Here is a 22,634-nt window from a genome sequence, read left to right as displayed (position 1 = left end):
TACTCCGAATCTATCTGTATCGAATAAAGAACAAAAATTGCTCATTATAAACATTTTTCGCTTATTAAATCTTAGGTGGAAATATTTAAAACAAAAATACAAAAGTTTCGCTGATAATATCAAGAAAAAGTAATGGTTTAATAAACAAGAGAGAAAAGTTACGATAAATTAGTTAAAGGGTTGGAGAGTCAGGTATCTAGCTTACCGACCGGATTCGCGCGGTCGAATATCTATTGGTGGGGGAGAGGTGATGAGGTAGAGAGGGATTGGGGGATACGTGGAAAAAGGAATCATCGATGGCGCGGATAGTGTGCTGGGGACAGCGGCGACAGGGAATCCGTTGAATCGGCGAGTGCAGGATTTGGGAAATTGGTGAAAATCCAGGAGACGTTGAAAATTACGTGATAAACGGTGGTCTTTTCAGAAGAAAAGGAGGAATATTGTCGAGGTGGGAGTGAAAGAGAGGGACAGAGAGGGAGTGATAAGTAGATAGAAAGAGAGGGAGTGTGAAAGAGGAAAGGAGGAGGGAGGGAGTTCGAGTAGAGGGAGAAAAACAATCGAGGGACATAATCGTGGGCCCCGTGTGAAGTCCGATGTCTAGTGCTGAGGTGGTGGAGAGCTCCGTTGACCCCCCAGCTAAGAAGCGACGCGTAGCCAGCGGAGTTGTCCCCGAGGAACTAGTAGAAATGGCGAAGAATGGCTCGACGTCCAGGATGGACATCGACGAGGGTCTGTATTCCAGGCAGCTCTACGTTCTGGGGCACGACGCCATGCGCCGCATGGCGACCTCCGACGTCCTTATCTCTGGACTCGGTGGGCTTGGCGTTGAAATTTCCAAAAACGTCATCCTGGCCGGCGTAAAATCCGTCACCCTCCACGACGACGCCCTCACCACGATCGCCGACCTTGGCTCCCAATTCTACCTCGCTCAATCGGACATTGGTTCGTATCCAAAAAAAGACTCAGCTCTACGTCACTATCTTTCCAAACTCTAATTTCTCTATTTTTCTTCTCCCACCTCTTCCTTCCTTATTTTCCTATCCTTGCCTAACTTCACTTCTTCTCCCCCTCTCTCTCTTTGTCACTCATTATAATGTTTATAACCTATAATTCTCACCTATCTTTTGTCCTTTGTCTCTTATTACTAGTCACTTTGTATTTGTTTTTTTTTTTATCAATTTTATTTTTCGCTTGTCACTGACTGCTTTCATGTATTTCCCTTAGGTAAGAATCGTGCAGAGGCCTGTTACCAGCGTCTTTCGGAGCTTAATAATTATGTACCCACTCAGTATCACTCTGGAGCACTGACTGAGAGCTTTATTAAAAAGTTCAAAGTTGTGGTCCTTACGGAAACCTCTTTGGATGAACAGCTGCGCATTTCTGAAATTGCACATCAAAATAACATTGCTGTTATTATTGCGGATACCAGAGGAGTTTTCTCACAAGTATTCTGTGATTTTGGGGAGTCTTTTACTGTTGTTGATACCAATGGAGAGCCTCCAGTCAGTGCTATGATTGCCAGCATTTCTAAAGATGCAGAAGGTGTAGTTACCTGCCTGGATGACACACGTCATGGTATGGAGGATGGGGACTATGTTACTTTTTCAGAAGTGCAGGGGATGACGGAGTTAAATGGCTGCGAGCCTCGAAAGATAAAGGTTCTTGGACCTTACACCTTCAGCATTGGAGACACCTCAAAATATTCTGAATATATTAGAGGTGGAGTAGTGACAGAAGTTAAAATGCCGATAACACTTAGTTTCTCATCTTTCAAGCAATCTCTTCAAGAGCCAAAGTTCCTTGTTACAGATTATGGTAAATTTGATTATCCTGAACAGATGCACCTTGGTTTCCAAGCACTTCACAAGTTTAAAGAATTAAAGGGACGTCTGCCGAAGCCCTGGAACGAAGAGGATGCGAAACTGTTTATTTCTGAAGCTGAGAGTATTCTAGACCTGCAAAAATCAGAGCTGAAAATCAATCCAAATCTCTTATCAGACTTTGCTAAGACAAGCTCTGGCAGTCTGAATCCTATGAATGCCACTATTGGCGGTATTGTAGCTCAGGAGGTGATGAAAGCATGCTCTGGAAAATTTCACCCAATTCACCAATTTCTATATCTAGATGCAATTGAATGTTTACCCGAAAATCGAGGAGAGATGACTGAAGAAGATTGCTCTCCAATTGGGTGTAGGTATGACTCTCAAATAGCTGTTCTTGGCAAGAAATTCCAGTCAAAGATTGGAGATTTGAAGTACTTTGTGGTGGGTGCTGGAGCCATTGGCTGTGAATTGCTGAAGAACTTTGCAATGTTGGGTGTAGGAGCTGAGAATGGCAGCGTTACCATTACAGATATGGACCTTATAGAGAAGTCAAACTTGAATCGTCAGTTCTTATTCAGACCACATGATGTACAGAAGTCTAAATCATCTACAGCAGCGAGAGCAGTAAAGGAGATGAATCCAGACATGAAAGTGATAGCACACGAGAATCGAGTGTGTCCAGAAACAGAAAAGGTATACAACGACGAGTTTTTCGAGGTTCTGGATGGAGTAGCCAATGCATTGGACAATGTAAGCGCGAGAACTTATATGGACCGTAGATGTGTCTACTACAGGAAACCCCTACTGGAATCTGGAACTCTTGGAACAAAAGGAAACACCCAGGTGGTTGTTCCCTTCCTCACAGAGTCTTACAGCTCGTCTCAAGATCCCCCAGAAAAAACTATACCGATTTGTACTTTAAAGAATTTCCCAAACGCTATAGAACACACTCTGCAATGGGCCAGGGACAATTTCGAGGGTCTCTTCAAGCAAGCAGCAGAGAATGCCGCTCAATACCTCTCGGATCCACAGTTTGTGGAGAGAGCCCTAAAACTTCCTGGAGTACAACCTCTGGAAACCTTGGAATCTGTAAAAACGGCTCTGGTGGATGAGAGGCCAAAATCTTTCGCAGATTGCGTTGCTTGGGCGAGATGTCACTGGCAGGAACAATATAATAATCAAATCAGACAATTGTTGTTCAACTTCCCACCAGACCAGGTCACCTCCAGTGGTCAACCTTTCTGGTCGGGTCCTAAACGTTGTCCAGATCCTCTCAGCTTCGACCCCAACGATCCTCTCCATTTAGATTATATTGTAGCCGCTGCCAATCTCAAAGCCAAGGTTTATGGCCTCCCAACAAATCGGGATCGTGAAGAAACTGCTCGAATCGTAAATGGTGTCAAGGTGCCGATATTTACGCCGAAGACTGGGGTAAGGATTGCAGAAACGGACTCTCAGGTCCAAGTATCGAACGGTAGTGGAAACATCGATCACGAGAGGCTCACTCAGCTCCAGGAGGAACTACCAAAAGTCAGCGAGCTCAACGGCTTGGTGATATATCCTCAAGAGTTCGAGAAGGATGACGATAGCAACTTCCATATAGACTTCATCGTTGCTGCCTCCAATCTTCGTGCGATCAATTACAAAATAACCCCAGCGGACCGACACAAGAGCAAGCTCATTGCTGGAAAGATTATTCCGGCTATAGCAACGACAACCTCGGTGGTTGCTGGTCTCGTTTGCTTGGAACTAATTAAATTAACTCGTGGAATTCAGGATTTGGCACTATACAAGAATGGTTTCATTAACTTGGCTTTGCCCTACTTTGGATTTTCAGAACCTATCGCCGCTCCCAAGCTCAAATACTATGATACCGAGTGGACTCTTTGGGACCGATTCGAGGTCAAAGGAGAGTTGACCTTGAAAGAGTTCCTGGACTACTTCAAGGAGAATCACAATTTGGAGGTGACGATGTTGTCTCAAGGAGTCTGCATGCTGTACTCTTTCTTCATGGCTAAGGCCAAGTGCCAGGAACGTATGGGGCTCCTCATGTCTGAGGTGGTCAAGAAGGTCTCCAAAAAGAAGCTAGAACCCCATGTTCGCGCTTTGGTCTTCGAACTTTGCTGCAACGACGTGGATGGTAACGACGTAGAAGTCCCCTACGTTCGCTACACTCTACCCTGACTCCCAGGATTATAAAGATTGTCTACTTAACTGACTTAGCCTGTAGTGATTTCCACAAATTTCTATTTTAAAATACGATTATATCTGGAATTAATCTTTGTCTAAGCTCTTCTTATATTCTACTTTCTTCTTTTTTCTTGTGCGAGGAACTTTTTAAACTGGCTGCTTTTAGTTCTCCTCTCTCCCCACTGACTCGTAAGGACGCCTAAACTTGTCTAGATTTAACGTTTATCAAAAGTCCAATTAATTTATCATAGTTGAAAAACTTGGATGATTTTGCGCGATTGTGTCGCGTAAAAGGAATAAACGGATTGAAACCTTTTGGGATTCATCGAAAAGCATCTATTATCGCAAGGATATTTTTAGAAATCAATTGTAAATTGTTAGATAATACTACTTGGATCCTTAGGTGAATAATCGCTAGTACATTGATATAAGCTGTAACGTTGTTTATACATTAAAAATATATATACATATATATAGATATATAAACAAAAAGGAAGAAATACGAGAGATGTGAAACTTAATATATCTTGCCTCATAAAGTCTCTTCTCTTTTGCCATTCTGTGTCTTTCTCTTTTAATTTTCTCGCCATTTCCTTTCTTTTGGACTTATTTTGCGTTGTTCTTTGACCAGGGGAATGCAATTGAGAAAGCGATTTGTACTGTCTTTTTTCTCTCTTAACCGTTACATGTTGTCTTATTTTATTCTCCTATTTTACCAAGGCTCTCGCTACCAGAATCTATAATATAGAAACTAAGGATTATATAATCGATAGATTACCTTGTAAACTGATTTTACCATTGTTTTTCATAGGTAAAAAGAAATAAGAAGAAAGGCACCGTCGAAATTTCTATTGGCTAAGCCCGTTTGTTGTTAAAATACGAAAATTTCATAAAAATATGATAAAAACGGAAGGAAGGTGATAGGTGGAAAAAGCAGAACTTAGAAAAATACTGCATTTAAATTTGTATACTTGAACACACGCGTTCTTTTTGTGATTAAAAAGCAAACATATTATATAAAGCTAAGGGAAAATACCAGCGTTTTGTAGACTCAATAAAACTGAAAACAATAAAACAGAAGATTTTTGGTGAATCAATGAAATGTCGCACGTCTCAAGTAATGAGAATTTAAAAATATAGAATATTTTATTTTGTAGGGTAACGCGGATATTTATTGTATTATTTTATCTATAGATAATTGATAGATGTGTTTGAATTTCAAGAAATATGAGAAATATAATGCTGCAAAAAAAATCAAATCATTTTTATTACCGAATATCAATATTTTTTAATGTTGCTGACAATAATAATTTTATGTTTTAACGGTGTTTTGATTTTTTCGCGCCACTTGTTACGTTTTCTTAGGATATGCACCGAAAGTGGACGAATTAGTAAGAAACTGAAAGTTCTATAGAAATTTCTATGGACAACATGCATGTTAAATATGTTAACAAAACGATAATAAAGTGAGAAAGTGTAGTAGTAAACGTAGTATTCCATAGTGAAAAACTGATTTGTGTGTGATTCGTCTGTATGTTAACGTGATAATTGATATAGTGTACTGATTGTACTATTACATACAAACCACGTTTGTCGCTACGCACGATCAATTTCACTTACTGAATATGGTGTATATGTGTGAAATGTAAATACTATCAACGCTGTATCGTTAAATTCGTTCATATTTTTCAGTTAATTTATAATATGTAGTATGTACAGCTAATACATTTTTTCCTTTCGCGCTATTGTGTTGGTACGCATGAGGTATACATTTTTTTGATACCACGTGATTCAAAACATCCCATAGAAATTTCAGTCGATTTCGGAATGCATCCGGTGTTAGGTTAGAAAAGGCGCGAAAATGGCGCAACGCCACATTACGTATGTACTCGTCATTAATTTCATTTCTCGACTAAGATTACTAATTTTTTTAAATTTATAGCTTTTTAAACATCATTTAAGAAAGTATTTCTAGAATTTCTAATATTGTCTGATCTTATAATAGGTCATTTTTCACGAAGACGCCAAAGAAAGAGAGTGATGATCAGACAACAAGGTATGTGTAATTAATAATAATTATTATTATTATTATAATTACTTTTATTCAATGTAATTGTTGCTAATAATGCTAAAAGTAATAACTATGTGTGCGAGGCTTAAACCACAATTGTTAGCCTTGCAAAATTCAGAAATCATTAATAAAGTGTCACCAGTTTTAATAAATAGTGTTTTTAACCACATACATATTGGTAACAGAGATACAGATAAGCAGAGAGAAATCAATGGTAAACGAAAGAGGGAGGATAGTTCCAATCGCAGTGGTAGAGATAGGTAAGTGGGTTTAAAAATTATTATTGTATCTTAAAAAAAACCTATAACATTTTTATTTTTTTATCAGCAAATCTTCCTCTAAGAAAATTGAAAAGTCTCCTAACTTAAAACCAATTGCTAAAAAGGGTAGGTGAATATTGCATGTTTCTCTTTGAGAACAAATAAAGTTTTTAATTTCTTTTTTATTTGTTAAGAAAAAAAAAATAAGACCCAAAGCTCACCCAGGAATAATGGATCTGAAAAGAAAAAAAACAAAACTCCAACAAGTACTAACAAAAACAAAAAGAAGGCAGAAACAAGCAAATTTAATCAAAAACTTGTGACCAAAAAAAATGAGACCGACGTTGAAGAGATTCTACTTTTCTCTGACAATCCCGATACAAATATTGAGGAAGTCAATAGCGAGCCTGAATCACCAAAAGAAGTTACACCTCCAAAGAAGAGAAGGTCTCGTATTATTAGACCTATAGACTCTAGTGATGACGAGGGTCATTTGCCTGTAAGTATAATATTTGTTTTCCTTCAATTTACCTGATTCTAATAAATATTTTCCCTTAGCTTCTTGATAGTCCTAATAAACCTGATACTGAGAAGGAAAAAGACAGTTCAGACATGGAGCAGGAAGATGAAAGTGACGAAAAAACAGAGAAGAAAAAAAGTAAAGATTCAAAGTCAGTGAATGGTAACATATCTCCTCAAGTGGACAGTAAGAAGAGTAGTAAATTAAGTGAGAAAGAGGCAGTAATAGAAGAAAAACCAGTAAAGAAAGTCCACAGCTTTTTTGGTAATAATTTGTGATTGTTGTGTAAAATATAACATGTATTTTGTGAATTTTACTAATTATAATTTTTGTTAGAATCTAAAAAAAAGAGTGAAGGGGAAAAGAGTAGTGAGACAAATGCGGAGAAAAAGAAAAGTTCCACACATTCCTATGATCCTAGCAAAAAAGATTATCATCCAATACTTGATGCGTATTGGAAGAAAGGAGATAAAGTTCCGTATATCGCACTCACGCGTACTTTAGAATTAATCGAAGATACCAGTGCCAGATTAAAAATAATAGGCATACTGGCAAATTACCTACGATCGGTTATAGTATTAAGTCCTAACGATTTGTTACCTAGCATTTATTTATGTTTGAATCAACTTGCACCAGCTTATGACGGAATTGAGCTCGGAGTTGCTGATACAAACTTGATGAAGGCAATTGCTCAATGCACGGGTAGAACACTAGCACAGATAAAAGCAGATGTGCAAGAAATTGGTGATCTTGGTTTGGTGGCTGAAGGAAGTAGATCAAATCAAAGAACAATGTTTCAACCTGCACCATTGACAGTTAATAATGTATACACAAAGTTAAAAGAAATTGCTATGATGACAGGACAATCTTCTGTTAGTAAGAAACTCGACAAGATTCAGAGTCTGTTTGTAGCTTGTCGTTTTACAGAGGCTAGGTATCTAATAAGATCCCTTGCAGGTAAACTGAGAATTGGTTTAGCTGAACAATCTCTTCTCCAAGCAATGGCTCTGGCTTGTGCAATGACTCCTCCGGAACAGCAGGACTATCCACCAGAAATTCTTAATGCCAAGAAAAATATGTCCAGTGACACTTTTAAGCAGAAATATGATGAGATCACGTTAATCTTAAAGACTACTTATTGCGAGTGTCCTAATTATGATAAGATCGTTCCTGTAATACTTAAAGAAGGAGTGAAAGCTTTGCCAAGCAAGTGTAAAATTACTCCAGGTATTCCCATGAAACCTATGCTTGCACATCCTACCAAGGGAGTTCAAGAAGTCCTCACGCGTTTCGATGGATTAAAATTTACTTGCGAATGGAAATATGACGGTGAACGGGCTCAGATTCACGTAGCAGAGAACGGTGATATCAGCATTTATAGTAGAAACCAAGAAAACAACACTACTAAGTATCCTGATGTGATTAATAAAGTAAAGAATACACTTCAGGAATCCGTCAAAAGCTGCATTCTGGACTGTGAAGCTGTCGCCTGGGATGACGAGAAAAAACAGATCCTCCCATTCCAAGTTTTAAGCACCAGAAAACGAAAAGTAATTATCAGTTTCTTCAATTCCTTTTCGATTTTAATATTGCTCAGTATCTTCTATCTGTTTCTCTGTTGTTATCATTTCAGTTTTCTATTTTTTCTTTATGCTTATTTTTCCCTATTTTATTACAGGATGCGAACGAAGCGGACATCAAAGTTCAAGTGTGCGTGTTTATGTTTGATCTCTTATACCTAAATGGTGAATCGCTAGTGAAGAAACCTTTCGTACATCGTCGTGATTTGCTGAAGAAACATTTTAAGGTCGTAGAAAGCGAATGGCAATTCGCCACGAGTTTGGACACAACAACGATGGAGGAAGTTCAGGATTTTCTGGAGGAGTCTGTGAAAGGAAATTGCGAAGGTTTGATGGTTAAAACTTTGGAAGAGGAGGCAACTTACGAGATAGCCAAACGTTCTCGAAATTGGTTAAAATTAAAAAAGGATTACCTCGATGGAGTCGGGGATACTCTGGACGTCGTAGTGCTTGGAGGATTTATAGGAAAGGGAAAAAGAACCGGTACTTATGGTGGTTTCCTCTTGGCTTGCTATGATAAAGAAAACGAAGAATATCAAAGTATTTGCAAGGTGGTACCAAAAACAATTCGCTGCTATCATTACCTATATCTCTTTTTTTTTTAAACCTTATATGACTGTTCCATTTATAGATTGGCACAGGGTTTAGTGAGGAGGACCTCCAAAAGCACTCAGAATTCTTCAAAGAACACATCACATCTCAGCCCAAATCGTATTATAGATTCGACTCTAATCAGGCACCGGATCATTGGTTCGAACCCGTTCAAGTCTGGGAAATCAAATGCGCTGATTTATCCTTATCTCCGGTACATAAAGCTGGTGTTGGATTAGTGAGTATAAGCGTTTAATTTTTGCCATACAGTTTTTCCAAAATATTTAAAGGTTAATAATCATTTTTATTTCAGATTGATCCTGAGAAAGGAATTTCTCTGAGATTTCCAAGGTTCATTCGCGTTCGCGAGGATAAAAATTGCGAAGATGCAACTTCCGCTCGGCAAGTGGCTGATCTCTATAACAGTCAGGAACAAATAAAAAATCAAAGTGGTTCTAATAAAATAAACGAAGAAGATTTCTATTAAAAATAGGACAAAACTCAATCCCTATTATTTAATAGTTTATATGTATCCGTGAGTGCAAGATATATATTTTGATAAAAGTTTTTGTGTAACTCGTGTATTTTGTAAATCAATGTAAATTCCATCGGAAAAGAACATTTTAACTACTAGAGATGAATTAAAAAGTTCTTTTTAAGAATTGATTAATACCACAATAGTGTTATTGAAAATCATTGTTAAATCAAACATATTAAACTAAATTATTTAAAGAAACTAATTCAATAAATTAAGGATTTTTTTAACAAATATTACACCAATTATTCTTTATTCTCGGATTGCAATTATCATGAATTTCTTTCCATTCTTGTTTAATAATTAACACTTTGGTTAACCTTTTCAGTTTAATCACACAACAACAATACAGAGTTATATTACAGATATAGTTTTCGTATAACGATAGTAGCATTTGATGACTATAAATAATTAATGATGAACGTTATAATCAAAAGCTATGGTTTAACTCAACAGGTTTAAGGTATTGAAATTTTTTCGCTTACTGTAAAATTAAAATCTTGACACTACCTTTTCCTTCTCTCTTTCATTCTTTCTTCATTAAAATTCTATGCACTTTCAATCAGTAGACACCATAGCCGTTGAGTATTGGTAGAGTGAAGTCATTAAGTAGTCTTTTACAGCTACTACTACTTATTCATTTTAAATTACAAACAATGTAGACTTTCCCAAATATGGTTCGAAACCTTATACATATATCTTTAAGACTTAACTTTCAGTAGTCTAATCTAAGTATGTCTTTTTTTATGCTGCCTGGTACTAGGGCCAAGAAAAAATAGGACTAGTATTTAATAAAAATGAGATCATATGTAAAATTTATACTATAATCACCTATCATTCATCCTCTGATTTATAAATAAATAAATAAGGTTCAAATTTTTCTTTAATACCAGTGAAAGTTATATATACATGGAACCATTGGATAACATTGCACTAAGATATTATTTTTATTTCTCCAATTTGGCCAATTATAATTTATATTTTAATAATGAAGAAAATTTTCGTCGATTTCATTGGATTACATCCAAATAACAAAATTCAATGCAATAATAAATAATAATTATTAATATTAATGTTTAAAACATCAGATGTGAGCGATTTCGTCTTTCGTATTGCTTATATTGAGACTTAAGAAATGTAAGTACATTTATTTTGACTAGACCTTTAAAATATTGCAAGAGAAACTAATTCGACCTCCGACAATAATCATTATAAAAATCTTACAGACCCTTCCCTAATAAAATATCACCCTGGAGATGTCTCTTTAAACAAAAAATCATGACTAGAGAACTTCGCACCAAATTCTCTTCAAAACGTAAAGCTCGATTAAAAAATTATTTCTAATCGTTCAGTCCTAGAAGTAAAAAAAGAAATCCAAAATAGTTCAGATATAATTAAAAATAATGAATCATATGGTGGGATTGAGTATTATTGGCTGATGATATTTGGAATTTTTCACGTTAACAAGAGACCATTTCTTTATCAGGAATGTCTCTAACGTGTGTAAGATGGGCTTCGACTTGGGGAACAGCTCGAGCGATGACTCGGACTTGACCAATTGCTATGTCTGCTACTTGCTGAGCTGCTTGGCGAAGATGGTGGTGTTGGTGTAGGTCGATGATATGGTATTGGCCTTTTCCTAGCACTAAAATTATTTCATGTTAATAAAAGCAACCCAAACCAATCACCGAATTAGTTAGCATGTTAACAAATTTTTCTTCTTAGAGTTCTATAAACAAATATAAATCTTTTTTTGGTCCTAAGTAATTTAAAAGATTAATTATATTAGAATATAAATTTTACTTGTTAGAAATAAAATGAAGCATGCACGTGAACTAATGGTAACTTGTGCTGGAAGGATTTCATGCACAATAAAACTGGTGTCACTTACCTGAAAGAATTTGCGAATGATGCTGGATATCAAATCATAAGAGTAAAGATTTAACTAAAAAAACAAGGCTTGCACTAGTAAATATTTTATTTGTGATCAGCATAAACTAAACAAAAGAAATATACGCCTACTGAATTTTACAATAACTTACAAAGAAAAATATACGCATGCTACGTATCTACGTCATCTCGATAAATCACACAACAATAGTGATCTTAACACTGTGAAAAACGAATTGCTTGACTGATGAAATGAAGCTGATAATGTTGATTAAATAAAACTTGAGTACACCTAATCTTCACAAAATGATGTTCTATCAGTTATATTCATATTTATTTGCGTAGATATAAATAATTCTCGCAAGTCTAGACTAAATGACAGGTTTACTGCCCAAATCTGGATTAATCATTGGCTATTTCAATTATTAATCGTCATGATTGAAGAAAATTCTCAGTATTTATTTGCTATAATAGGTATAGGAAAGTGCGAAGCCATTATTTATCTTCTATGCCTGTCCCTCGATCTGTCTCTGTAGGACAACATAAAATAATATTATTGAAATTCACTTTAAAAAAATCCCTATCATCAACAAAATTTGTTCACTAATCAAATATGTTTAATATAAATTCTTCATATATGTAACAAATCTAGACTCATGAAGGGTGCATAAATTTCAGAGTATAAATAATAAACATCTACTTTTATAAATAAAGAAAGATTTAGCAATGGTGCCTTTACATTCACTCTCTCTCTCTCTCTCTCTCTCTCTCTCTCTCTCTCTCTCTCTCTCTGATAATAAATAATAATATGATGATACAAAAAATAACATTTACTATGTATTTACTGTATAGAACTTATTGGTTGAAGTTTTTTTATTACCTGGTGATTCTACGTCGATCCAAAAAGCTGGGAGAGCCGTGGCGTCGTGGTATCGACGGGGAACGGGATCTACTGGATCCGGAACTGCTTGAAGATGAGCGAGAACTTCTACTGGAAACGCTGCTCGACGATATCGAGGAACTAGAGAAACTGCGACGGCTATGTCTTGAGCTGCAAATAGATGTATCAATGTATTTTGATAAACTTATTCTTAATTGTCGAAGAAAATTCGTTATAAAAAATAATAAAATAAAGCAATAGTAATTTTTGTTTATAAAAATGATTTTTAACAACCTCACAGAGGACCTTGAGCTGCTTCTACTTCTGCTTCTCTTTTCTTTCCCTCTGGAGTGTCTTGAGGCTGATCTGGAGCGACTCCTAGACTTCTTGGAGGCAGACCTACTTCTGGATTTTTTCGATAACGATCGACTTCTTGACTTTTTCGACAAAGATCGACTCCTGGATTTCTTTGTTAAGGATTGGCTCCTAGACTTTTTTGACAATGACCTACTTCTCGATTTCTTCGACAAAGATCTGCTCCTGGAGCGCTTGGACTTCTTCGTCAACGACCTGCTTCTTGAATTCTTCGACAACGACCTACTCCTAGAACGCTTAGACTTCTTTGACAATGACCTGCTTCTCGATATCTTCGACAGCGATCTGCTCCTTGAATGCTTTGACTTTTTTGTCAACGACCTGCTTCTTGAATTCTTTGACAACGACCTACTCCTAGAACGCTTAGACTTTTTCGTCAACGATCCACTTCTCGAATTCTTTGACAAGGATCTGCTCCTAGAATGCTTTGAGGCAGATCTACTGCGACTCCTCGATCTATATTTCTCCGGTGTAAGAGATTTCTTGGACGAGTGTTTGGATCTCGAGGAGGATCTTGACCTTGAAGAATTCTTCGTCCTGGTCGGTGACTTGGCTCTAACGGGTGACCTTGGTCTTGGTGAGATCGATTTCATTCTGGAAAGTGACCTCGATCTTGAGCCGTGCCTAGGAGATCCTGAGAACCTCTTCTCTCTCGACATGGACCTTGTGTATGATCTTGAACGAGATCTCGAATAGGAATTTCCTCTTGTTGAGCGTTTCTTGCCAGCAGCAACCGAGTTCTTCGGTGTATTAGGAGACACAGACTTTGTCAGCGAATTCCTTGATAGAGGAGGTGGAGATCCACTGGGAGAACGTGGTCTGCTCTCGTTTCTAGGTGGAGATACTTTAGGAGACTTAGAGGAAGATTGGATACCAGTAAATATCAGTGGAGACTTTTTAGGTTCACTCGGGGACCTTGAGGCCTTTCTAGGAGACTTAGAGTTGACTTTGACGTCTGGTGGACGAGGAGGTGATTCACTGGGTGACCTGATCTTGATGGCAGCTTCCTCTCGAGTGAGAGGTAGAGCTGGTGAAGGGGACCTACTCGAAACTGGAGATTGCACTGGTGGCAAACGAATGGGAGATTTAGATTTTTCCTTAGAGAAGATGTTCTGTAGCTTTGGTGGTTCGCTGGGTAAAGCAATGTTCAAAATACTCTCCTCTTTCCTCTCCAATGTAATTTTAGTTGGACTGATGACTTTTTTTCCAAGGGTTTCTCTGGCTTTGGCAGCCAGACCACTCTGCAGACGTTTCAAGGTATTTAGCTCCCTGATTCTTTCTTCTTCGTCTTCCTGTTTAGGCTCATCGTCAGCCACTTCAGTCTCGTCCTCACTGGAAGACCTGAGACTGACTCTTGGAGCGATAACTCGCATTTTTCTTCCACGTGAAATTGATCTAGATTCTTCATCCTTGGTGCTCTGCTTCTTCCTGTTCTTCTTGTCATCCTGGAGGATGTCCTTGTAACGTTCTGGATGAGTTCTTAACGGTGAGTAACTCAAGGTCGATCTTCTAGATCGACTCCTCGATTTGGTTCTACGTCTCTCCCTCCTATCCCTATCTGGTCTTGAACTCCTCGGTGTTCTCGACCTTCTACGAGATGGAGAACGTCTACGTCTGTGCAGTGAAGACGGTCTTCGGCGAGAACCATATCTCTCGTACCTCGAACGACTTCTACTGCGAGATCTAGAGTATCTGCTGGCCCTCCTAGGTGATCTGGATCTACGTCGTCTTGGTGACGGACTTTGACGACGCGACCTTGAATATCTCCTAGGTGACCTTCTATCAATATCAGTCCTGGACGGTGACCTGTAACGTCTAGGAGGTGGAGTCTTGCGAACCACAGGTGATTTCTCCCTCTTCTCAGGAACTACTCTCCTAACAGGTGATTCCCTTTTCTTAAACGACAAAGCCTCTTTGAACCTTTCAGGCTTTTCCTTCCTCGGCGATGATCTGTTTCTCGATTCTCGTACCGAATTCTCCACTTCCTCGGGCTTGCTCTTCTCCACAGTCTTGTTCAGTTTGCTTTTCTTTGGTCTCTCCGGGGAGCTGCAAATTTATCATTGAATCAGCAAAAATTTCAAGAAAATTGAAAATTATACACTTAAAGAAACTTACCTATCCGATGAACTCTCGGAGGACTGGTGCTTCCGTTTTGTAGCCAACTTCTTTTTCTAAAAGAAAAAAGTAAATTGTTGAAACGATTCAAGCGGATATTTTTAAGCGAACAACAATCATGCAATGTATCTCTTAGATAAAGAAACTCAAACAAGTTTTTTTAATTATCCCATTACTCGAAGAATTTTCTTTGGAGCCTGTTCCTTCGTTTCTAGATTTAACGAATTATCGTTAATTTTTTATGTTATCAATGATTCACAATGGCAGTCTCTTGAAAGAGCAGACTCCAGCATTGGAAAATGTGACGGTGCTCGACATAAAACGAGTGAAATATGCACAATAGTTGCAAATTCGTACGAGAAATGATCACAAATTATTATTACATTGAGTAGCGGCTGTCTGGTACTCACTCAGGGAATGTATCCTGTCAAACGGCGCTGATAATTACAAACAATACTGAGATTTACACTTTGAAAATCATGATAGTTAAAAACTTGAAATCAGATTAAAAGATCTTTGCAAAATCAAGCAAATGAATCATGCTGTCTTTTTTAGATATAAATTTTGTCTGTTTTTGCTTCTGCTCTTTTTAAATCGGTATGAAAGAAGTACAAGAGATAGCGAACGAAAAAAATCTTGAAATAATTGTAAATTGTTGAAAATTGGTAATAAAGAAATTCAGGAGAAACCAACGTAAAAATGTTTACATGCTCCTGCTTGACGTGCCAAGTACGTATATGTAGATTGGTAGAGGGAGGAAAGAAGGGACACTTTTTCTCTCAGTTTCTCTTTGGTTTTTCTCTCGTGGTATCATAGCAAAATCAGTGTCCTACCTCGTGTTTCTCTTTTACGTCGACCTTGGCTTTCTTCTTCCTCTTCTTCTTTTTCTTCTTTGACTCTGTCTCGGACGAGCTGTGAAAATTTCAAGTTTAATTAGCTTCTATCATTTAACAGGGTTTTCCATTAAGAGCAATAATTTAATTATTCAAACTTTTACCTGCTTCCATCTGATTCGTCACTGGATTCGCTATCAGAGGAACTTGCCTCGGTCTTTTTATGCTTCTTCTCTTTCTTCTTCTTCTTTGATTTTTCTTTCTTCTGTTTCACCTTCGGCGACTCCGATCTATGAAACGCAGAAAATCAGATATCATAAACGACGTACGTATTTATCAAGCGATTCTTTTCTTTTCAAGTTCTTTTCATATATAATCTCGTTAAATCTCGCAGTGGGCGTCTTCTTGTCGACAAGTGCAAACCTTGTGCTGACAATCAAAAAAGCTGTAGTACAAGATAATTCGTGTATGAAGGAAATGCTTCGGTCTAACGATACAAGCTAATTGCTCTCAACTCTTACAATTCGATAATAGTAAAGTAGCAATGAACGTTTTGTGGGATCGACGAATCCCACAAATCAGCGATAAAACAACATGAGAAAGAATGAGAGAAATGTCAATGAAAGAAAAACCATATTGGAACAATTAGTGTCCTGGCTTTAAACAGCCAGGAGTGGAAAGAAAAATATTGAAGGTGTGCAAGCCTGCCCTCCAAGAATTTAGTAATTACTAAATGTGGAACTGTAATAGTGCAGGGATATTTGCCCAGAATTCTAGTACAATATTCTTTACAAAAACGTTTCTTATATGCACGTGTTACATTTGACAAATCTCTTAACAGTCTTAATGCAAAACAATAAACGAACAGGTAAGAGAACTCGAAAGATCGAGCTATTATATCTAACAGATTAAAACTACGTAAGTTGAAAGATGTGGTTTCGCTAAATAATAATTTATTGAAAAGCGAAAGGTCGAATAAGTCACTATTGGGTCTGGAAACCAAATCTTGCAAAGTACATAATAGACAAGTATACAAAGTATGAGGAGTATTGATATAATATGGGATTAGCATTACCTTGATAACCATCGATAGGGACGGACTTGTCAGAAAAAAATAGAGAGATGACATTAACAACAAGCTTCATCGATTAACAACAACAAAGATAGAAATGTATGAACGCGAGATAAGATTCTGCTAAAACCTGTTGTACAAGTAAATGTTTGCAGATTGATTTAAATATTATCACACTTTAACTTTCCATTTGCGAATGGTCACATCGCATCAAATCAATGATGAATTATCCAGCAAACATTTACCTTTAAACAAAAACGGCCTCTTAAAAACTGAAGAAACTTTTTCATTGAACGCAAACAACCGAGTAGTTTCGTCACAGAGATACGTTTAATAAATTTGCTTAATTGTTTTTTGAATCTTGTTAAATTAGTGCCTCGACGACCACACTTACCTACTGAGCCTACTGGGTAGGCACTCAGTCCTCCTCAGTTCTGTTTGAAACAGAGAAAGGTGTACGGGACATGAAATAGTAGGCGAGTCATGAATCATAGATGTGTGTCAATGAATCAGTGTGGAGAATGATATCGAGGAGGAATCAGGAGACTACGGGGAGATGGACTTTCGGTCCTGAAGCCTCGACTCGTTGGATTTACAGCTGGAAAGCTCATCGAGGCGTCAAAAAAAATTGACGTGTCGATGGACTCAAATGAATTCAGAAAGAACTCGAATTTCGACAAATTAGTTGTTAATTAATTTCTATAAAACTTTGAGGTGTCCTTGAGTCTCTTACAAGAAGTGAGTATAGCCAATCAACACGTAACAGCTATTAATATAAAGTGAGAACTAATTAATTGTATTTTTATCTTTAAAAAGAGGTTCAATCCATCGAATCCAGACTCCATTGAGCCGTTCGCCATTACGTTAAGCCGCACCTATCCTTCTTGTGCTTCTTGGTCTTCTTCTTTTTCGAGCTGTTGCTGCTTCTCTTTTGTTTCACCTTCTTCTCCGGACCGGAAGTGGTATCTGGCGCTGGACTGGGAGTTCTTACAAGCTCATAAACCTTGCCGGCTGCAGCTCTGGCTTCAGCTTCTCTGGCGTGTCGCTCCGGATCCAAACTGCTACCCTCCACGAAGAACTCAGAGATACCAAATGCTTCTCTTAGCTTCGCGTTCTTCTCCTGCTGTGCCTCCGCTATTTGGTGAGTCTCGCGAACGCTAAAATCCAACAATTCCATTAGTCATTTAATCACGACAAGCAAGTACAATTGTTCATCAGCTATGTACTCTCTCTCTCTCTCTCTCTCTCTCTCTCTCTCTCTCTCTCTCTCTCTCTCTCTCTCTCTCTCTCTCTCTATATATATATATATATATATATATATATATATATATATATTTTAAATAAATTCTTTGTAATTTCTGAATGAACAAAAATTTTAGGCAGGGTTTAACGTACCGAGTAGATATTTTAACGGTCATCGCGAAGGACTTCCGGTTTCTAGGTAAGAATGCGTGGATGAGCTAGAGTCTGAATCAGGGGTGACATAACACTGAAATGGCAGGAGCCAAGCAGGCTCGAGGGTAACCGGTGAAGGTGTCAGTGTGCCTGTTTGTGTGCGCGAGTGTATATAAATGATGGTGGGAGAGAGAGAGAGAGAGAGAGAGAGAGAGAGAGAGAGAGAGAGAGAAAGAGCCAGGGGTTGCCTTTGCTTCGTCAAGCGAAACGCGAACTCCCTACACCGACGCTCTCCGATCAATACAATCCAGCTGTTCTCTTTTCTGGCATCCCAAACCCTCCCCTAGATATCCCCTGAACCTCGTACTGTCACCATATATGTATATTTATATATACTCACCCCCCACCCCTAATCACTATCGACGATTTTTCCCCAACTCCATAATCCAACTCCCCCTTTTATATCCTCCCCTCCTTTATTTCATTATGAAATTTCATCTCAACATTTTTTAACATTCCTCAACCTCCAAACCGAACCAGTTCTCATTGACATTAGAAAAATCTAATCGAGATAAATCCTTTAATAAGTCGATAGGGACATATATTAAATTTTCGTTTAATTAAATTATAGCACAGAAATCAATATCAAATATTAAGATCACAGAAGCGCGGAAATCCCGTTTGGCTCAGGTTACCTCCCGATCCACTTAAAGAATGTACGTTGTAAGGTTATCTGGTGGATTAAGGATGTCACGTGGGATGTTCATGGTTAATAAGATTTTTCAAAGTGAATAATATCATTATGGTGGGACAAAATTAGCACAATACCAGGATTATTTTTATAAGGTTCCAGGGACATTGAACGTATCTTCCAGAATCATTCCAGGAATAAATTGAAGGATTTCTAATAGTCAAATTGCCACAGTTTTTATGGCCAATTAATTTTTACAAGTTGAACAATATTATAGTGAGAAGAAATTGGCAGAATGCAAGGATAATTTTTATAAAGTTGCAGAAATATTGTATCTATCTTCTGGAAACATTCCCAGAATAATTTGGAGGATTTCTAGTGGTCTAAGAGGATCAGGAATTCACCTGACGACGGATCGCACGTTGCTCCGTCGTCCAGCTAGAAGGTGGAGTTGGATCCTCTGGCAACAACAACAGTGCTGCCTGATCTTAGTCCATTTCTTTCCATTGGCTGCCTGAAGCTTGCGCTTTCGTGATTTCTTCAGGACTCCTGGCCTCTGCCGATCCAGGAAAAAGTTCCCACGCCAGAGGGTCTCAAAAAATGCTCGACCGTCCGCGGGTCCGCGTCCTCTGGCCATTTTTGGCCCAGGAATATTGCTAGACATGGCGGTCATCGACCCTCGATGTATCCTCCACTTCCGATTAACCTCCGAATCGAATCAGTACCATTGTTTCTCTTAAATATTAACGGTACAGTGAGAATAATCGATTTTGGTCAAGATTAAAATTTAAATCATTAGAATGATGCCCAGCAGCAAAATTCTACTTCTACTTAATCTTTTGATTCGACTGGTACCATTGCGTCCTTCCAAAGCTAATGGAATAATGATCAGTCATCGATCGGATTCCAGGTTACACCCCATAAGGTGACATCTACTTCCGGTTAGTCTTTGGATTCGATGGTACTGTGCTCTTAAGAGTTAATACCAAAGTGGAGAATATAGATCTGTAATCAAATTCCAATAATTATCCATTAGGTTACACCTTGTGGTGACCTCCGCTTCCGGTTAATCTCTTAATTGGACTGTTATCTTCGTTTATATCAATAATAATGGATGAAAGTAGAATCCTTCGATCCGCCAATCAATCAACGTAGATCCTCGCAAGATTCGTACCAGGAATCCCTTTTGTTATACCCCGAAGTAAGCTTACTTCCGGATACTCTATAAAGTAGACCATTGTTTCCATACTGATGAGGATAATCGCTCAACGAATCAATTAATTCGGCGATTTGTCGTCGAGTCTGCCAGGATTATTGAATGCAATTGAATTCCCTCTCAAGTGAACTTTTGTACTCGACGTTGGATTGGTGGAGGATCTTCCCCTCGTTAATGGCTTTCTCCCTGATTACACCGTCCCGCCGGCTTTTCCACTTTTCTTTTCTTCTCACAGGCTCGAATAATCGACCGCCAGCACCAAAGCTCTTCCTTGTTTTTTCCTGCCTCTTTTCAGATGTCCCTTCAAGTTGCAGCTTTTCAATGCTCACACAAGCAAATTGCTCTCTTCTAGCTCAAAAAACACCATTCTCCTCCTTCTCACTTAAAAAAAATCTCTTTAACGTATCCTCTCTTGCTTTAAATAAAAATCCTTAAGGCTGTGTTACGAACAGCGTCATAGGGATATTACGACTTAATTAAGGAAGACATGCGATCAGGCACGTTATTCTTCTTCATTCTTTCAGTAGAATCTCCAAGATTATCCAAAACTGGCCCCTGGTTCGCCCAACTTCATCAAATAGCTTGGATTACTCTTCTCTATGGCTTATCCAGTTCCATCAACAGCTTTATTCTTATCTAGGTACAAATTTAGCGATTAATATTAGTTTAAACTGAGTGGATGGGATGATCAGGTTGGTCCCGTATCACCCTAGAATCTTTTCGTATCCAGTGGTTTAAGATTACTTAATGTGTACGTCGTAGCAGCCTTAAAATTAGGGATAGGTAGATTAAATATGGAATTACACTCTAGTGGAAGACTTGTGTGATTTGGGTATCACGTCGCGGTTGCAATTTACATAGTTGAGTGCTGTTAAGGCCGTAGGGCCTTACGCGGACCCATCGGCGAGCGAGGACGCGTGGTGTAGCGGCGTTGGTCCATCTCGCACTAAACCAGCATCAGAATCTTCCCTAATCTTTCTCTCTCTCTTCCTCTTTCTCCAACCAACGCCACCCTCCCTAGCGCCGGCGCCATGGAAACGTCGATATCCTTCCACCCCCCATCTACCCCACATCCTACAGTCCCCACCCATCTCATCTCTCGCTCTCCATCTCTTGCCCAACCCCTTTCCAATAACCCTTGGCTTACCAAATTGATCACCTCCACTAGCAAATCTTTCTATACCCTAAGCAGTGATCTGACCCACCTATTCCCATCATCCTCCCTTCACTTCTCTCCTCTCATCATGATTCGTTCTATCTTATAGGCCAATAACACCGTAGATCACGATATTGCAGTAATACTTTACTCATTCTATGTGTTCTCTTCTAGCATTAAATTTCTTGTAGCAAGATGGTGGGTGATATGTGTAAATTTTGGGTCGACCCAATATGATCTTGGATCTTCGACTTATCCAGGATCAGACTGAGCTCAGTCTCCGTCTTGTTTACACAAATATGTCATTTATATAGATGTAAGAGAGAATCAAAGAATATTTACGTTACACGTCCAAATTCATCAGTTGGTATAGGTGTCTTGTTCTCAGTGCCCATTAATAATGACCTGTAAGACTCCACTTTCTTCTGTATCTCCTCATTTGTTAGCCTGTAAAGTATTTTTGGTTATTAGTATAATAAAATCTGCAATGTATATTACCATAAAATTCCTATTTATAATCAACCTACCCTTGCTCTTCCAAAATATCAGTCAACTCTGCACATTTCACCTCAACCTTTCGTTTTCTGACATGATCTAATATGTCTTGATTTGGCTGCTTTAAGTGATCTACTTTTTGCTCTTCTGTTTTGTAGTTTACTTTATCCTTTGTCTTGCGTACGATTGCCCAGTTTCTTTGAACATGGCCGTTTGTTCCAGAACCTCTCGGAGTTTGAAGTCCAATTCCATTATACATTTTGCATTAAACCTGCAATAAACAATTGCTCTATAAATATTGTTGGGTCAATAAAAAAATTTATCTTAGATAAGTGTAAACAGGAAACAAAACAGTATTTCTCTTTAATCTTTCAATAGTCAAAAAGTAATGAATGTAGAAAATAATTTTTTCAAATAATCTACAATTATAAAGTGACTAAATTTCTACTATTCTCCAGACTACAGTGCTCTAAGGAAGTAGTTTAGTTGACAACAAAATAAATGAGAAGGCAAAAGTTAGGTTAGGAAATACAGCAAATGAAATTAATTATCGATCGAATCTGGGAACAGTATTCCAATTGAGACGCATTAAGGAATGGTAGATCCTCGTCTAAAAGCTGATGATTTTGATCAAAACTCAATTAAATTTTGATGGACTATACACAACGCCTTTAAAAATACCTCCTGGAAGTAAAAACTAACCGAAAACCGCAAAATGAGAGGACTACCGACAGTGCCGACCTCGTTCTCCTGCATGGATTAAAATTGCTTGAAAATGCATATTAAAATTTGTACCTTTTCATTAAAATAAGGATCCGCAAACTCCTGATGACATTCCCGGTTAACTCTTAAATATTTCTTATTAAACGCAAGTAAAATAATTCATGCAAAATGGGCACTGCACAAAAGAGATTTTGTAGTTGTCTTTCCCGAAACTGCGACTACT

General features: G+C 38.0%; 3 protein-coding genes across 9 annotated transcripts; 2 read left to right on the top strand and 1 right to left on the bottom strand.

Annotated features, from left to right (window-relative positions):
• Window positions 1-250: 250 nt before the first annotated feature.
• Window positions 251-4,553, top strand: Uba1 (ubiquitin-like activating enzyme 1). The gene is made up of 2 exons (XM_066735744.1): window positions 251-942; window positions 1,225-4,553. Exons 1-2 carry the CDS (start codon window positions 594-596, stop codon window positions 4,005-4,007), a joined length of 3,132 nt encoding a protein of 1,043 aa, XP_066591841.1. The 5' UTR covers window positions 251-593; the 3' UTR covers window positions 4,008-4,553.
• Window positions 4,554-4,696: 143 nt separating this feature from the next.
• On the top strand, window positions 4,697-9,784 carry DNAlig1 (DNA ligase 1). Of its 2 annotated transcripts, XM_066735746.1 has the most exons (10): window positions 4,697-5,894; window positions 6,019-6,069; window positions 6,270-6,344; window positions 6,412-6,470; window positions 6,539-6,843; window positions 6,903-7,128; window positions 7,201-8,414; window positions 8,543-8,995; window positions 9,076-9,273; window positions 9,349-9,783. In XM_066735746.1, exons 1-10 carry the CDS (start codon window positions 5,875-5,877, stop codon window positions 9,520-9,522), a joined length of 2,775 nt encoding a protein of 924 aa, XP_066591843.1. In that variant the 5' UTR covers window positions 4,697-5,874; the 3' UTR covers window positions 9,523-9,783. The 2 variants fall into 2 exon arrangements, with proteins under 2 accessions (XP_066591843.1, XP_066591842.1); XM_066735745.1 differs by lacking the exons at window positions 4,697-5,894; window positions 6,019-6,069 and having other exon boundaries at window positions 6,109-6,344; window positions 9,349-9,784.
• Window positions 9,785-9,888: 104 nt separating this feature from the next.
• Window positions 9,889-22,622, bottom strand: Srrm234 (Serine-arginine repetitive matrix 2/3/4). 6 transcript variants are annotated; one of them, XM_066735733.1, is made up of 10 exons: window positions 22,484-22,622; window positions 21,721-21,959; window positions 21,536-21,640; window positions 17,611-17,892; window positions 15,828-15,953; window positions 15,664-15,742; window positions 14,831-14,886; window positions 12,635-14,761; window positions 12,341-12,511; window positions 9,890-11,215 (listed from the first exon to the last, which is right to left on the bottom strand). In XM_066735733.1, the coding sequence occupies exons 2-10, from the start codon at window positions 21,945-21,947 to the stop codon at window positions 11,065-11,067; spliced, it is 3,324 nt and encodes a 1,107-aa protein (XP_066591830.1). In that variant the 5' UTR covers window positions 21,948-21,959; window positions 22,484-22,622; the 3' UTR covers window positions 9,890-11,064. The 6 variants fall into 6 exon arrangements, with proteins under 6 accessions (XP_066591833.1, XP_066591832.1, XP_066591831.1 ...); XM_066735737.1 differs by lacking the exon at window positions 9,890-11,215 and adding an exon at window positions 11,899-11,990; XM_066735736.1 differs by lacking the exons at window positions 21,536-21,640; window positions 21,721-21,959; window positions 22,484-22,622 and adding exons at window positions 19,226-19,556; window positions 19,677-21,040 and having other exon boundaries at window positions 9,889-11,215.
• Window positions 22,623-22,634: the final 12 nt, after the last annotated feature.

This window comes from Prorops nasuta, unplaced genomic scaffold (genome assembly GCF_024137725.1).
Source record: "Prorops nasuta isolate Cenicafe-Biocafe unplaced genomic scaffold, Cenicafe_Pnas_1.2 PNAS00014, whole genome shotgun sequence".
NCBI lineage: Eukaryota > Metazoa > Arthropoda > Insecta > Hymenoptera > Bethylidae > Prorops > Prorops nasuta.
The sequence above is the reverse complement of the archived record's forward strand: the minus strand, read 5'-3'. Positions and strand labels throughout refer to the sequence as shown.